This window comes from Phyllostomus discolor, chromosome 4 (assembly GCF_004126475.2).
Source record: "Phyllostomus discolor isolate MPI-MPIP mPhyDis1 chromosome 4, mPhyDis1.pri.v3, whole genome shotgun sequence".
NCBI lineage: Eukaryota > Metazoa > Chordata > Mammalia > Chiroptera > Phyllostomidae > Phyllostomus > Phyllostomus discolor.
In genome coordinates, this window is record NC_040906.2 from 165,606,097 (window position 1) to 165,621,938 (window position 15,842).

At 43.5% G+C, this 15,842-nt stretch overlaps 1 protein-coding gene across 4 annotated transcripts in view; it reads left to right on the forward strand.

The window, feature by feature from the left end:
- The first annotated feature begins 1,200 nt into the window (after positions 1–1,200).
- Positions 1,201–15,842, forward strand: part of LOC114495672 (sine oculis binding protein homolog) — a 168,429-nt gene continuing 153,787 nt past the window's right edge. Inside the window, exons 1-2 of one of the 4 annotated variants that reach the window (XM_028511044.2) lie at positions 1,201–1,868; positions 14,682–14,820. In XM_028511044.2, coding sequence (XP_028366845.1) covers positions 1,773–1,868; positions 14,682–14,820 — 235 coding nt within the window. In that variant the 5' untranslated portion in view covers positions 1,201–1,772. Of the gene's footprint in view, positions 1,869–4,385; positions 4,636–4,676; positions 4,834–14,681; positions 14,821–15,842 lie in introns of those variants that run through there. The other 3 variants (XM_028511043.2, XM_028511045.2, XM_036024537.1) reach the window with 3 other exon arrangements.

Below are 15,842 nucleotides of genomic sequence, written 5' to 3' on the forward strand. Positions count from 1 at the left end.
TGAGCGTTCAGGGTTGCGTGTGTCGCCGAAGCCGCATCAAGGCATTCATTCACACCCCTGCCTCGACCCAGAGAGGGACAAATGCAATCCGAGCTTGGCCCTAGGCTTGGACCGAGAGGTCCAAAGATGGGGCGCGTGAGCGCAGAAAGAGAGAGCAAGGCTTGGGAGAGCAGATGCGTGAAGAGAAGTGGAGAGGAAAGAGTGCCGTGGGGCGCAGTGCATCCGGGGCGTGGTGCGGGAGTCCCAACTGGAGAATGCTAGGTTCGACGCGGGACCCTACGCTGCCAGAATCACCCAATTTGGGGGGTGAAACCCAGGGCATTGGGACCAGGGTGCGCGCGGGGTCACAGGGTAAAGCTGAGACACGTGTGTGTGTGTGTGTGTGTGTGTGTGAGAGAGAGAGAGAGAGAGAGAGAGAGAGAGAGAGAGAGAGAGAGGAGGGAGGTGGGGGGAGAGACTAGAGGAAAAAGAAGGAAAATAAAAGAAAGAAAGAAGAGAAAGGGGGCTGAATGCCCAGATGTCCTACTTCTAAGTGGTTCATTGAGAGGCAAAAGCTTTCTTGCAAGCGCAGCCGTAGCCTGCGCCGCGTGGGGGACCAGCAGAGAAGGGTGCGGGAACCTCTCCACGGGACCTCCAGCCTCCACGTGCCCCGAGGGCGCCCTGAGGTCTCCCTCAGCCGCACACCCTATCCTGGCAGCTGAGGGGAGGTCAGGACTGTGGTTTCCCTCCCCTCGGACCCCGGCCCTGCAACTGGAGGCGGCGAGCTCAGTCGGTGGTGCGCGGGGTAGGAAGGTGGCCCGCTATCGACCTCAGGCCCCCACGCCCTCCCACCAATCAACCTCCCTCTTTCACCCCCATTCATTTTTCTTCAGCAGCTTCTGGGACTGGCCGCCGGACCCACAGCACGGAGCTTAGGAGAACGGCTGGGGTCGGAGCAGGCCCGCGGAGTGGGGCGTCACGCAGAGGTGGCAGCCGCGAGGGGCGCCGCGTCCCGCGGGTGTCCGCCGCGGATGAGCCGGGCGGCCGCGAGCAGCCCCCGGAGCCGCGCAGCTTCGGCGTGCACGGTGACGGTGGAAGCCACGCCCGCTCGGGAGCTGGGGGCTGTCCTAGGCCCCCCGCCGCCCCCCTCCCTCCCGCCCCCTCCCTGCTCGGGCACCCTCCCCGCCCCCTCCCCTCGCGGCCCGGCCCGCCCCCCGGCTCGGCTCGCGGGAGGCGCTGGGCGCCAGGGCTGGCGCGCTCTCCCGGGCGCACGCACACACACACACACACACACACACACACACACACACACATCCACGCACGCACGCCCAGAGCAGCTCTCTCCGCGCCCGGCCCTCGCTCCCCTCGCCCATGCAGACGGACAGAGGGACGGAAGATGGCTGACGACTCCACGGGGCCCCGAGGATGCAGCCCGGCGGCGGCGGCGGCGGCCGGAGCGGCAGCGGGAGCGTCGGCAGGGGCAGCGGCGGCAGCGGCGGCGTTGGCGGCGGCGGCGGCGGCAGCGGGAGCTGGAGCGGCGGCGGCGGCATCCCCGAGACTCCGCGAGCTACCTTTCCCTGTGACAGCTGCTGACGTTCTCTGCCGCTAGAAGAGACCCCGCTCCTCCGGCGCCCGCCTGCCACCCCCCCACCAGCCCCAGCCCCGCCAGCACCGCTACCTCCGCCAGCGTTGCCACCATCAGCACCACCTCCACCACCACCACCACCGCCACCGCCACCACCGCCGCCGGCGGCAGCAGCCATTTCATCTCCACAGAAACCAGACACAAAAACATGGCAGAAATGGAGAAAGAAGGGAGACCTCCGGAAAATAAAAGGAGCAGGAAACCGGCTCACCCAGTGAAAAGGGAGATCAATGAGGAAATGAAGGTATTTTTGGACTTCGGGGCTGGAGAGACGCCGCTCTTTCTTCCGCCCGCTCCCCTCGGGCCGCTGTGTGGCTTTGGGGGGTACAGGGGAGCGCTTGTCAGTTTCGGTAGAATGCCCTAAACGCTCCAGCTCCTCCTCCAGGTGCAAAACGGAGGCCAACTCGCGGGCTGCATCCCCGAGATTTGCCTACCTCCAATTTGATGGGGTGAGGGCGGCCGGAGAACCACATACTATTTAACCTTATAAACCCCAGGTTGGCATAGGCGCAGTTCAGGGGGAGGGGATCTGGGGACCCAAGTGGCGGTCGGCTGGGTGAAGAGGCTTTCCTAGTCGGCGGGGTAGTTTTTGTCCGCTTCTTTGGGAACCAGACCCGAGATCCCTGCAAAGTTAGGAGCTGAGGGGCCGAGGCTCCCCGGGAGCGCTCGATCCCACCCTTCTCCCGGGCTCATCTCCCTGCTACTCGACCCCGAGTCCCCTCAAGCAGCCAGCTGTGGCCGTGTAAAGAGGCTGTCAGTGCCAGGGAGAGTCTCGGCCCGGGCGGCGCGGGTCTGGGTACCGTTCTGACTGCCGGCTCGCCTCGCCCTCCCCGGCCCGCTCCTCTCTGGAGGCTGCCTCCGCCTCCCTCTCGCCTTTGCATGCTTCACTTCCCGGCTAAGCAGCCCGGGGCAAGCCCTGCTGAAAGCTAGCTGTCTGAGGGGCGGCCTTCGCAGAGCGCCTGTCCATTGTTCGGAAAGGCCAGCCCAGAGTCCGCTCCTGCGAGGCCAGCTCCCCGCCAGGCCAGCGGTGCTCCAGAGGTGGCGAGCGCAGCAACCTGGCGCTCCAGCTGTTCGCGTCGGAGCCGTCGCACGGGAGCGCCGCTCGGCTTGGGACCCCCTCGTCTCCTCCCCCCAACCCCTTATTTTCCGTGAACTTGGGGCTTTTGCCCGGCGAGGGGTTTTATTCTGCGATTTCACGAGTTTCTCTTAATTTAAGAAATCATTTTATTAATTATTTTTTTCTTTGAGTTACAAACAAGTAGCAGATTTGGGGGGCACTTTAGTTTTCATCCTGTGTCTGCCTTGGTGCTCTCCGTCTTCTGCGTAGAACCCTCAACGCTGCCAACTGACTGGTCAGGTTGGTGAAGTTTGTATTGAAAACGCAAACTCGATGGCAATGGCTTGCAGCTAAGTTGGGTTTATTGCGTTTTGATGTTTTCGTGATTAGAACAAGGATATTATAATAGAGAGGCTTGGATGAAACCCATACTTAGAGAGGGACACCTGGATAACGTATCCTATGTGTATATGGCGAGGAAATTTCCATACAACCTAAATTTTGGAATTAGGGTCTTTATTTCTGGGTGAGGAACTTCCTGCTTGGAAGCCTGAGGTGCAGCATCAGTCCTAGGAGAGTTTAAGGAAGATTTGCCTTGGAAATCAGTGCCATCTTTGGGATGGAAACCACCATTGATTCTGATGCTAGGCAGTTGACACACACACACACACACACACACACACACACAGAGAGAGAGAGAGAGAGAGAGAGAGAGAGAGAGAGAGAGAGACCATAGGAGTTGTCCTCCACAGGGGCTGGAATTCAAACAATGTACAGTGACCGTTTCTATCTCCAGTACCCTTCCCTCTTGTCCTGCATTTCCAGATTACTTTTGCATTTTATTTTAACTTGGGGCTGGAGGAAGAGGACAGAGAGAGGTGAAGCCATCAGGAAATCAGTGTGCACTGGCCCTTTAAAACCCTGCCTAATGTGATCTATATGGATGGCAGCTTTTAAGTTTCATAGGTTCTAGAATTACAAATTAGCTAATTTTAATCAAAACATGTGAAATGTTATCCCGGCTGGATATAAAGGCTGACTGTGCTCGATGCTCGGGGCTCGCGTTGTTGACTTTGGCTGCGGCGCATGCCGTGGTTTGGGAGATAGTTGTCCTTCTCCAGTATAACAGATGTTTGTCTGAGCTGGCGAAGAGGAAACAAAAACAACATTGTGTGAAGGGAAAAAGTACACAATTTTTAGTCAATGCTACAGGACTGAGTATGGAATTAACCTCCCAGCACAGAGTTTCCTCTTTGAAAATATTATTTTTCTTCTAAATCACCACCTACTATTTGAAGTTTTAATCCCCATCATTTCAATACATGGTAGCATTAAATGAGAAGTCTCAGCCAGCAAAGGGTTCAAGGGCCTGCAGCGTGGTGTTTTCTCTCCGTTTGGATCAGTGTGTCCGGAACCCTGGCCGAAATCTTCAGTCATGCCAGAGCACACCGTGTCAGTGAGTCATGAAATCCCATTTCTAGTGGAATTGTTTGGTAGGCGTTCCTCTAATAGAGTAGCACTAAAAGTACTCATTTTAAAAGTGATTTCTAAAAGACAAAAGGTGGGAGGGGTTTTTTGAACTAATGAAAATTTTTCTGCTTTTAACATTGATAACTAGATCAATAAAACCCCTCCCCAAACCTTATGGTATTATGACCACTCCATCTAAAGAGTAACATAACAAGTTGGTTGCCCTGTATATAAAAAAAAATATGTGCAACAAAATGTCACCAAGAGCACAATGTGGCCTTGTGCAGCTTCATATCGGTGCTGCTGGAGCTGCCTGCCTGTGTTTGCCTTCATCTGAGCGGCTTTCATCTGGACCAGTGTAAACTAAGCCCGGGTAAGTAATCACTGCCCGGCAGAAAGAAAGGAATGTATACAGCTAGCACGGCCTAAGCTGTAAAAACGGAAACTTGAGCCCCCACCTCGGATCACATATCAAGGCTTGAAGGTAGGGGAAATGAAAGGGGGAAAGAGGAGAGAGCGAATGGAAAAGTCAGCCTGGGAAGTGGAGGATCAGGAGGAGGCCCCCCTCAGGGAGATTTGGCTCAGGGATTAGGGAATTTTATCATGGTGTACAGTGACCTACTCAGGTTTCAACACTGGCTGGATCAAGTTGCTTCTCTGCAAGCTGAAAGAAAAAGGACTGGTGTGTATGTGATTTTTTTCCCCTTCGGGTAATAGAAAGGACATTGGTACAAGTGTCTATTTTAAGTACAGCAAATGCAGGGCACTGAGAATGAGCAACAAAATTACCTCCTCGCAGAGACTTCCTTCAAGATTTCCTAATTGAGATAGTCACATATTTATTTAAAAATGGCTGGAAAAGACAAACTGGCTGAGGTTTAGCTGACACCAGTAATGGCATTGGAGGTTGTCTTCATGTGGCTGGGAGCTAATGTTGGTTGCTGTTCAACTAGATCAGATATTGAGTTACATTTTCGTTATCACTGGTTTAATGTACATGCAGTTGTAACAAATTTAAATTTGATACAATATAATTCTGTGTGTGAGAAGTACATGACTTGGCATAGCTTGCTTACAGTGTGCTTTAGTGACAATATCTTCAAGTAGAAATGTTTGTCTCATTATGACCTTTACAATGTTTATCTTTCCTTCTTCCTTCCTTCATCCTGTTTTTTAAAAATTGATTAAAAAGACTCATTACTGTACATATAATTAGTATTTGTTATTTAATTAATGACCGACAGAGGAAATTTTTAATAATGTGATTCATACTTTGACTACTTTTGGTTTCTAAAATGAATATTGTGATTGTAGCTAATATAATATGTCTTCATTATACTGTCAACTCACAAGTATCATAATAAGTGACTGTTAGGAGGGAATTCCGACATACAGAAGGGTTAATTTGTTCCAGGAGCTCATCCAGAGCACAGTGGGTGTAATATGAAAACTAGTTTGCACTATTGGATGTGTAAATGTCAATAGATGCATAAGCATAAATATGGTTCACTTAAGGGTGCATTTTGTGCACAAAGACCTTAGTGAACATAATTAGTGGTTATCAAACAGTAATGCAACTAGAAGAATCTAAACTGTAAGTAAAGATAATGAGTCAGATTTTTATCTTTTAAAACTCTGACAAAACCAAGATGGTTAGATCAAGCACTCTGCCCTGGGAACTTTCTTAAACCAACCATAATTAATGCATTTACAATGTTTGGCTTCTTTATCAATTGTTAAACTACAAGATAATCTGTGTTAAATGTCTAGGGCCTCTTTTGCTGAAGAAGTTTTCTTTCTATAAATATTCTCAGTAAGCAATTTGTACCTAAAATTATGCGTTAGTCCTGATGTCTACAGTAAGAGTCAGTCAGTCACATCTGTTAGAGTTTAGTAGTAAACTCACCACAAGATTTTCTAGTTTGGTTTCTGATGGTCTCCATTTGGCATTAAAAATGACCTGTGTCAATTGCGTAGACGATAAAACAAGTTGCAGGGCTGAGCTAGTGAGTGCAGTGAGATAAATAGTTTGGCTTTAAAAAAAAGTAGAGAAATCAGAGTATAGACTAGAAAAGTTGGCGTGAGTTGAAATCATCGCATTACTAAAACATGTGTACTTTAAGTTTTGCTGTTGAAACTTCATCCTGGTGTCAGACATGGTAAGTCTTGGGGATCGAAAAAGTGGGCTCAGGACCAGACCATGCTGTGGCATTCATAAATTGTACCAGACCTCTCCGGCTCAGCAGTGGCCTCAGGTGTGCCACGTGGCAGGACTGGGGACTAATGTCAGTTGAGATATGGCCCTGCCCCGTGGGAGCCAATATAAGATGTTCCTGAGCCCGCCAGCCTTGTCCTCTGCTTTCAGTTGTCTAGCTCGGTGCTGCAGTCCTCAACCCGTAAGAGATAGGTGGTCGTGGAAGGGCACGGAGAGCTGTGAATTCTGCTCTGTTCACACTGGAGGTTCTCTGAAAAGAGACTCCATCTGTGAACCTGTGAGTACGATGTGTGGTGGAGCGAGATTCTCTAAGCCTTATACAACTCGCAGGTTCCAGAGACGAGGAAATGGAAAGGAACCACTCTACTTCCTCCCAAATCTGAAATAAACATTTGAACTAGAAGAAAATGAGTCTGACAGACTCATTCCCTTCTGCGTTTCCTGCCTCTCTGCTTGCCAAGCACTGCTCTGGGAAGCCAAGCCCTTCTCTCCTTGTGTGAAAGACAGACTCATAGAAACCAAGAGGCAAGAGTTTTTAAAGGAAAGTAAAAAACAGGGCCTCAAAAAGTGTAAATATCGGTGAGCACAAGTGGCTGTCTGAAAAAGGAGAGTTTCAGGGAAACAGAGTGTCTTGTTAGGGAACAGAATTTTTATATCTTCTAAGGAAGAATCAGTCCCTTCTTATTAAGAGTATTTATCCTTCTTTAAAAAAATCATTAGAAGTAGTAGAAGGTGGGTCATATAAAAATCTCTGAAGTCTGAACCTTCCTCTTGTGGGATGGGAAGTCAGCCACACTTGCACTCTCAAGCTAATAAGATTACTGAATGTTTTCCTAAAAGAGAAGGGATATTACAGGATAGAATGAGAAAAAAACTGGAGTACTTTGTTTTTGAAGGTGCCGATGGAAACATGTAAATAGACATGAAAGCATGGGGTGAGTGGGATTTGCTGAATGCATATTTTAGGGTCTGTAGACTGAGTCGGGGTGGTGATATCTCTTATATAACCAGAGGGCTATGAAACTCTGTCCTGCTTTAAGGCTGGTGGCTTTGGCACACACAGGAAAATAATGTAACAAGTCTTGGCGATTTCTAGGGCAGCTCTTCAGCTGGGTAGGACACAGCTGCACACAGCTGCACACCTACTATGCCTGCCACAATGTGGGCCTGAGGGCTGGTAGCCACAATTTCACAGCATTTGTTTGACCTTTTTTAGGATATTTGATTAGCCAAAGATTAAAATGTGGGGACATAATTGTCTGCCCTGTGTCACAATAAGATAATAAAACAATGTAGATTTTATATGCAAAAGTACACGATTGGTTTTATCTGCCAATTATACAACCATCCAATTCAGAACATATCAATAAGACAACAAGACTTTCTCTTCAGGCCTGCTCCAGGCTGGAGCTGGGCTATATAGTGTTATAATGTGTCCTATGCCCTTAAGTGGAATTGTAACAATTGTGTTGTAGCTGAGAACAATGCTGCAAAATGACCCAAATGGATTCCAGTGGTCATCTTCAAAGGATTGCAAGCTAAAAAGTCACAGTTCAAGTTAAAACAGCAGGGCTCAATGGGTAAAGTCTGCATCAAGAATGCAAATCTGGCTGCTCTTACTATTTCATGCACGTGGATGCCCCTCTAGTGGGTCATCTGTGGGAGTGACTCATCCTTAGGATGCTGTCTGCACCAGCGAGGTCACAAACATGGAAGTATTTTGTAATCTGTAAAGGGCTCTTCTAACATTCCTTTTGCACTATTTAAGTTTTACCTCCCACCTTCTTGGCAGAACCTCAAAATAAAACCCATCTACTTGGTCTGTGTTATGAGAGGTGATTGAGACTCAGCCCTAGGCCAGACCTGGGAACAGAGCTGGAAACTGACTTCCAATCAAGGTCAGTGCCTACTTTCTCCAAAAGAGACTACTTCTCTTTTGCAGATACCTTCCCCCATCTCCTTTTAAAATCTCAACTAGTGAGCCCATGATACTTGATAGAAACCTACCTCAGAAGTCAGAACAATGGAGGTGAAAAGGGAGATAAAATATTTTCTAAAAATAACCATAATCTTATTAGCGATAACCTTAACTAGCAAGATATATATTTTTTCTGCCTTGTAAATTTCTAGGATTGGGAGTTCCCTTTTCCTGTGAAAGTGTCTCCCATCTGCTGCACTTTCTTGGATGACGTGTGTTGGAATGAAGTGATGTAACTGACGGACCTTCCATATTGTCCTTAGTGTCGTGAATGGGGCTGACCCGGCTGTCTGTGAGCAGATTGTGTGTGAGCTAATTTTTGATTAAAACTGTTTTATTTTTACAAAAATAATACAGACAGGACAGAAGTAGTAGAATCCACAATGCAAATAAACAAAAAGTAAAACAAAGCCTGCGATTTTCCTATTCAGACACGCCGTCCACATTGTGATATATGTCTTTTCATGCCCTTTTCTGTGTATGAGATACAGTTTTAGAAAATGGTTATAGGGTGTACTGACCTTCCTTTTAAAACTTAATATGTTGTTGTTAATAGGTTTTATGACAGTAAAAATTTATCTACAGCCTATATTTTTGTATAAAATAGTATTCCATGTTAGTCATTCCATGACTAAGCTGTAATTTATTTAACCAGATTTTTATTGTTTGGCATTATAGTATGTTTCTAAGAAAAATAACACTGAGATAAATGTTCTTAAACATTGTATATTTTTGCACTATTTCCTTAGACTAGCTTTTATAATGTCTAGAAATAATATTGCTGAATCAAGGGGTATGTACATTTTTAAGGCTTTTAGTGCATAGAATCAAATTACCTTTTCTAAACATTGTATCAACTTAAATTCCCAATACTAGGCGAGTGATCATTAATACTGGATATTACAAGTTTTTAATGTGCAAATATTTATTTTTAGAATCACTTTTTAAAAATGTTGTTAGATCATTGTATTTATGTGTTTTTGATATTTGTGGATGCATTCAAATGGATTGGCACATTTCTTGAGTGAATTATAACTTCTAGGCACTGTGCTAGGTAAGGCATAAAATGAAATAAAAAGTTTCTACCCTCAAGTAAGGTAACAGTGTGTTTGAGAGTGAAAATAGAAATAATGTTCATGGGGAGAAGGAGGACATGCCTTCTTCATTTTAATAAATCATGGGAGCTCTTTGAGAGAAACATCAATGTGGGGTTGCTGGAAGCCGTGGCCTACAACCCAGGCATGTACCCTGACTGGGAATCGAACCTGCGATGCTTTGGTTTGCAGCCCATGCTCAATCCACTGAGCTACACCAGCCAGGGCTGAAAGCTTTCTCTTTTTGTAATTTGTTTTATTGTCATTTATTACTGAAAGCTTTCTGTTCTCTTGGGTGGGATACAAGTTGAAAACACATTGGCCTTCAGTTATGCCAGGCCTGGGACGAGAGAAATCAGTGATACCTACCTATATTTTAAAATCTGTTTGTTGCTTTCAAAATAAAATCATTAACCCTTTTTGAATACTTTGGAACACTTGTGTTTCACACGTATTTTGAGAATTTGTGATAATCGTCATTTCGAAGCCCCTTGAAGCCAATGCTCTATTAGTAAAATGTTTAACCAGCAACCATGACATTGAACGTAGAGCTTTGTATGGCGCTCCCAGTTCATAAGGGCAGTGTCTGGTGGACGTCCTGGGAACTCCCTTCCGATGGAAATAAACTTTGCCAGTCCAGAAAGGACTCAGAGGAGTGGGGAAAAGAGTAAAATTTCCTGCCTTTCCACCATCTTTCTGAGACTTATTTTTAACTGCAGGAAGAGATGATAGTTTCAGACTAAGTGTTAGGATTGACTTCTTTCCTTAGGAGCCCTGGAGGTGGAAGAGGCAGATTAGGAAGGGCAGGAAGAGGTCTGGGCGTGAAGTACTGGTGTGCAAAGCAATTCGAGTTAGACGTGATGTCAAAAAATGGTCAAATGAGAAGGTTAAATTTTAATTGTAAATTTGAGCACCCCCATTTCAACAATACAAATAATTAAGGAGAGTAGGGCCCACTGATCAAATCTGAAAGAAAGCCAAGTTTTAACACAGGTGATCATGCCCTTGCTAGGAAGCTCTTCACATGTGATACTGACATGTGATACATCCTATGGTATGTATGGTTTCTTTGCAACTCTGACTGGTTCAAGGAGGAAGCTTTTTTGGAATTGCTGACACATTGGACCTAACAGAATTTAAAACAGAAAGAGGCCTGGTCTAAGACATGTATTTTCATTTTGACTTTACTGGGTGTTCTTTCATACCTGTCATTTACCTTCTGGATGCTTTTATTTCTGTTGTAAAATGAGGATGTTACATAGGTTCACCAAAAGTTTATTGTGGAAATCAAATAACCTAATTCATGGGGTTATGGAAAGGAACAGGAGAGTTAAAGGATGTGGAAACACTATAAAGTGCTATAAGAGCGTTAGACATTATCATTGTAATTATAGTGACCTATTTTCCAAACCCAAATTGGACCACATGGTATGAGAGAGGATTTTTGTGCCACTTCCAAGGGCGAGAGGCAGTCTGCAAAATGTGATTCAGATGCCAGAATATTGAAGTTTCTGGCACATTTTGAAAGTTTATGGGAGCAATGATAAAATATTTGAAATAGAGGCTGTTTAGTAAAATTTATGATGTGTGATCACTATAATTATGATATTTCTTTGCAAAAGGTATTTTATTTCTCATATAAGTAGAAATTCTTTGGTTTCACAAAATCTCAGAGCTTGGAAGGAGTTTCCCAGGCTGCACGGCAGTTTCCCAGTCTGAGTCTCCAGGACAAATGGTGGGTGCAGATTTGGGGGGAAGCAGATTTTGTAGCCTCTCCTAGTACAGTATCTGGTCTTATTATTGAACATCCTTACGTCCGTCTCTCTCTGTGTGTCAACTCTTGTCACCGTTATTTCTTCACCTTTTTAAAAAAACGTAACTGACATAAGCTTATGCAGGAAAAGAATAACTCTTTTAATAGAAGTTTTTTCAAAGGATAATAGTACAAAAAATGTTGAAAAAATAACTGTTGGAATTGTCTACCAGAAGGACTTAGAATATGTTGTTTCTTGGATGATGACTGCAAAAATATATTTCATTTCCTTTGGTTTAGCACCATAGTGAGTCCATATGATATATGGCATCAAATTCTACCTAGAAATTTAAAAATGTAAGCTCTTTATTGACCAGGGTTCTTTGCTTTTTTAATACAGCAGCATGTAAGTCAGAGATAATACTCTATTTCTTGTACTTACACTGTAAGAAACTTTGGTGTTTGTTTTCTCTTTTTTTAGTCTTCTTCCTCCCTTCATGAAAGCTTTGAGATTTAGAGCTTGAGGTTTTATAAACCTTTGTTTTCTACTTTTGCAGTCATGTATTAAAATATTAAGGAGTTATTCTATTGTCAATGACAAGAAAGGGAATGTTTTACAGTTTATATTCACGACATTTATAGTAACTCGAAAATCATAGAATAGATCAAGTTCATATTGATTGTTCTGTGAAGCATCTTAAGTTTTCAGCACAAACCGTAAAGTCAGTGAGGCAGTTAAGATGCCTAAATAATATGAATTTGGTGTTAATAATCCAGTTGATGTTTCAGTTTTTATCCAGGTGTGTGAAACTTCTGGATGCCGTCCCTGGGATTGGTTCTGAAAGACTGCATGGATTTGAGCTAGACTAAAACCAATGAATGTACATATTGGCTGGGAGGTTGCTCCATGAATTATGCATCTGTAGCTTTTGTGTCACTTCAGGGGTTAGACGGAACTGGAGAGAGAGGTGCCCAGATAGAAACGACTTAGAAAATTGGATATGGTGGCCAGGAGTTACTATGCACAAGATTTTCTGTCTTGGTACAGCTCTCTTAGAGGTTGGGGCAAACAGCACACAGAACAACAGGGCGGCTTGAATTTGGCTTTTAACACTTTTGACATTGTTGGTTTTTTTTTTAAAGATTTTATTTATTTATTTTTAGAGAGGGAAGGGAGGGTAGAAAGAGAGAGAAACATCAATGTGTGGTTGCTGGGGGCCGTGGCCTGCAACCCAGGCATGTGCCCTGACTGGGAATCGAACCTGCAATGCTTTGGTTCGCAGCCTAAGCTCAATCCACTGAGCTACACCAGCCAGGGTGTGACATTGGTTTTTGTTTGTTTGTTTGATGCAAGGTGCAATCCTTATCCTTGAAGATTTCTGCTGCCAGACCACTGATGGAGGACCTTGATTTGTGTGTTTAGGGACTGTCATTTTCCAGCCCAGGCACTGAGCTCAGTGAAAGAAATTGGGTGTTAGGGGAGACCAATGCCTCATCAAAGGGATCTCTTTTGATTGAGTAGGGCAGCATTTAGCTGAGTCCTCCTCTGTGGTATTCTGGAAGTCGCTGAGCTTATTATACATATTGATCATATCATCTTTGTGCATTCATGGAAAGAATGTCTATTTAATGTGGACATGACCAACCATCAGAGAGAATAAATGCCTCACTAGAGCTTGCTATGGATGACTGTTGGCCTTGCGGGTAGTCACACTGAATCAATGTGGCTAGATTTTTAAAAATTGCCTGTGTACTATACTAGCACAGAGAGACCCAGCTGGAGCTCTAAGCTTAAGTGGGCACTAAAGCCAAAAATCTAGCATCCTGTGGGTGGTTTGAAATGCCAGGTTTGTTTTTTTGTGTGGAGTCAGTAGAGTAGTATCTTTTTTAAAAAAATAATGCAATCCCCACTGAAGTCATGAAATTTAAGAGAACATGGAACTCACATGTTGAGGCTGTGAGCCCTCTGGTTTAACTGGGGTGCTTTGTTTCAGGTATATAAATGATACATCCCAGTGTAATTCAGAAATGACAGCTTCTAAGGAGAATGAGAAAAGATTCTTTGAGCCACAGAGAAAGTTAAAATATATAGTTTTTCCAGCTCAGTCTAGTGGGCTCAGGCTGCCTTGCTAATAGAGATGTTTTTAAAAATCATTCAACAGACATTTATTAAGCTCTTACTCTATAGTATAGGTTCTTTCTTTTTATTTAAAATTTTTCCAGCTTTATGGAGCTATAATTGACACATAACTCTATAACTTTAAAGTGTATACAGGATTGATTTGATACATTTATATATTATAAAATTATTACCACCATAGCATTAGCTACTTTTTCCATTCTGTCACATAGTTACCTTTTTTTTTTTTGTGGTCAGAACATGTAAGATCAACTTTCTGAGCAATATTCAAATATGTGATACAGTATTATTAGCTATAATTGCCATGCTGTATATTAGATCCCCAAACTTTTTAATCTTGTAACTGGAAATTAGTACCCATTAACCAATATCTCTCTATTTCCCTGGTAACCACCACTTTTCTCTCTCTTTTTTTCAGATAGAGATGCTTTAAGGCACATGCAAACACTAAGATCTTTAACAAACACAGTTGTACATCTTGCTTCCAGATGTAGCAGTTGATAAGTTCATAATACATAGCCACCTGATATTAAGGCTTTAAATCTGTCCAAGTATATCCATTATTTTCACAGTTTGATACTTATAATAACAACAACAACACCTTACATTTAGATACAGATTTATAGTTTAGAAAGTGTTTTCATACATTATCCAAAATCTGGGATGACTAGTAACCTTAAAGTTGTTTAGTTCTTTTATATTATGTCTCAGAAGACAATCACAGTGTGTTGATTTCATGGAGTTGATTTCAATCTGTCACTAACAAAATTTATAAAGCAAATTATACACTGGTTTTTAAAGAATACTCTTGCAAAAGGGGAAAACAAAAAGGGAGATGCTTGTAGGCTGTTTAGCTTTCTATGTGGTAGTGGTTGACAAATAACTGAGATTTTGCTTTTCTGAGATAAGAGTCACGTTAAAAAATCATCTAAATCAGAAAGCAATTCTAATTTACATCAACCTGACCCAGAAAAATTCATTTGTTTTCATTTTCAAAATTTTTTTCTTAGCTGTTTTTGTGCTTTACCTTTCAATATTTCTGTATTAGTGTGGGATAGACTTTGCAGAAGAATATGCAGAAATTGACTTTCTGTTCACAAGCAAAACTGACAAACACCTTTTTCCTTATTGTCTTTAAATTGCAAATGTCTGAAGGCCTGTCATAATTGGATGGGTCATCCTGAGATGTAAATGCATTACAGCTTTTGAACATGATTTGAGAAATGAACAGGACTCTAGGGGAGGTGAGTCAGAGTCTGGCAGTAAAAGGGTAGTGCAAACAATTTGATTTATGTATTTTTTCGAATAGTTATTGATTATATAAGTAAGTAGCCTATGTTTCTCTTTCAGAACTTTGCAGAAAACACCATGAATGAACTCCTTGGTTGGTATGGCTATGATAAGGTTGAATTGAAAGATGGCGAAGATATTGAATTCAGGAGCTACCCTACAGATGGAGAGAGCCGGCAGCACATTTCTGTTCTCAAAGGTAATGACATTTAAGGTCCCTTTGTTCATGCCAAGAAGGATTAACTATCTCAACCTGCCAGAATTGAGTTGCTTTGGGACTCATTTTGTTGATTATGCCAATGGTTGATTTGCATGTACTTCTCCAATAGTGCTTTCCCACAAGCAGAACTCCACAGAATGTAAGAGCACAACATAAAACAAAAATAGACACAGCTTGATCTCCTTCCAGCAATGGGAGAACTAGCTAGACAAGGGCTAAGGACCTGAAGTGCTGTAGTCCTACCCACAAATTCATGGAAAGGGGCAGTGTTTGCTAACTTCTCCTAGTTTCCTGAGCCTTTTGCTGTATGAATTGTTGGGGGCTTGTGCTTTCTGTTAAGTGAAATGCTAGGTTTAGATTTTTAGGCTGCAAGAGAGTGTCATGGTTAATTTGGTAATTCCCCCATTTTTTTTTTTTGGTGGGAATTCTAAATGAAAGTCCTATTCTGTTTTGTGTTTGAAGTTTTCACCCTTCACATCTGTGGATGGCGTAAGTAGAGGAGTAAGAAAGTATGATTGGATCATACTTTCCTGTATTATTCTATAAAAAGTTACTTAAAGCCTTGCTAAAGAGTGGAAATTAGAGGCTTCACAGAGTTGAATCAACACTGATTCTACTGGTAGTAACAGTGCCAGATATCTCATGAGCGAAGCATGGAACTATTGCTGGGTATTCGCATGGATACTGAACTTGTGGACCTAAATTTGGAATGCATATTTGCCCAAGAAAAGAAGAGGAGTATGAAGAAGCAACCCATTTGGGGAAGTTCAATAAAATGTGGATAACACTAATTGTGTGCCATTACTGGTAATTTGATCAGTATTTACGCATTGCATTCAAAGTCTATTGGCATAAACTATCTATTCATGCATTTTGTTTCCAGTCTCTAAGATAGCACTTTTCCTTCTTGTATACCAAGCCTCGAAATGTAAATGAGCTGTCCTGCAGGCATGTGGAATTGAACGTACGTGACAAATTTTATGTTAAGCTTGCTATGAAAT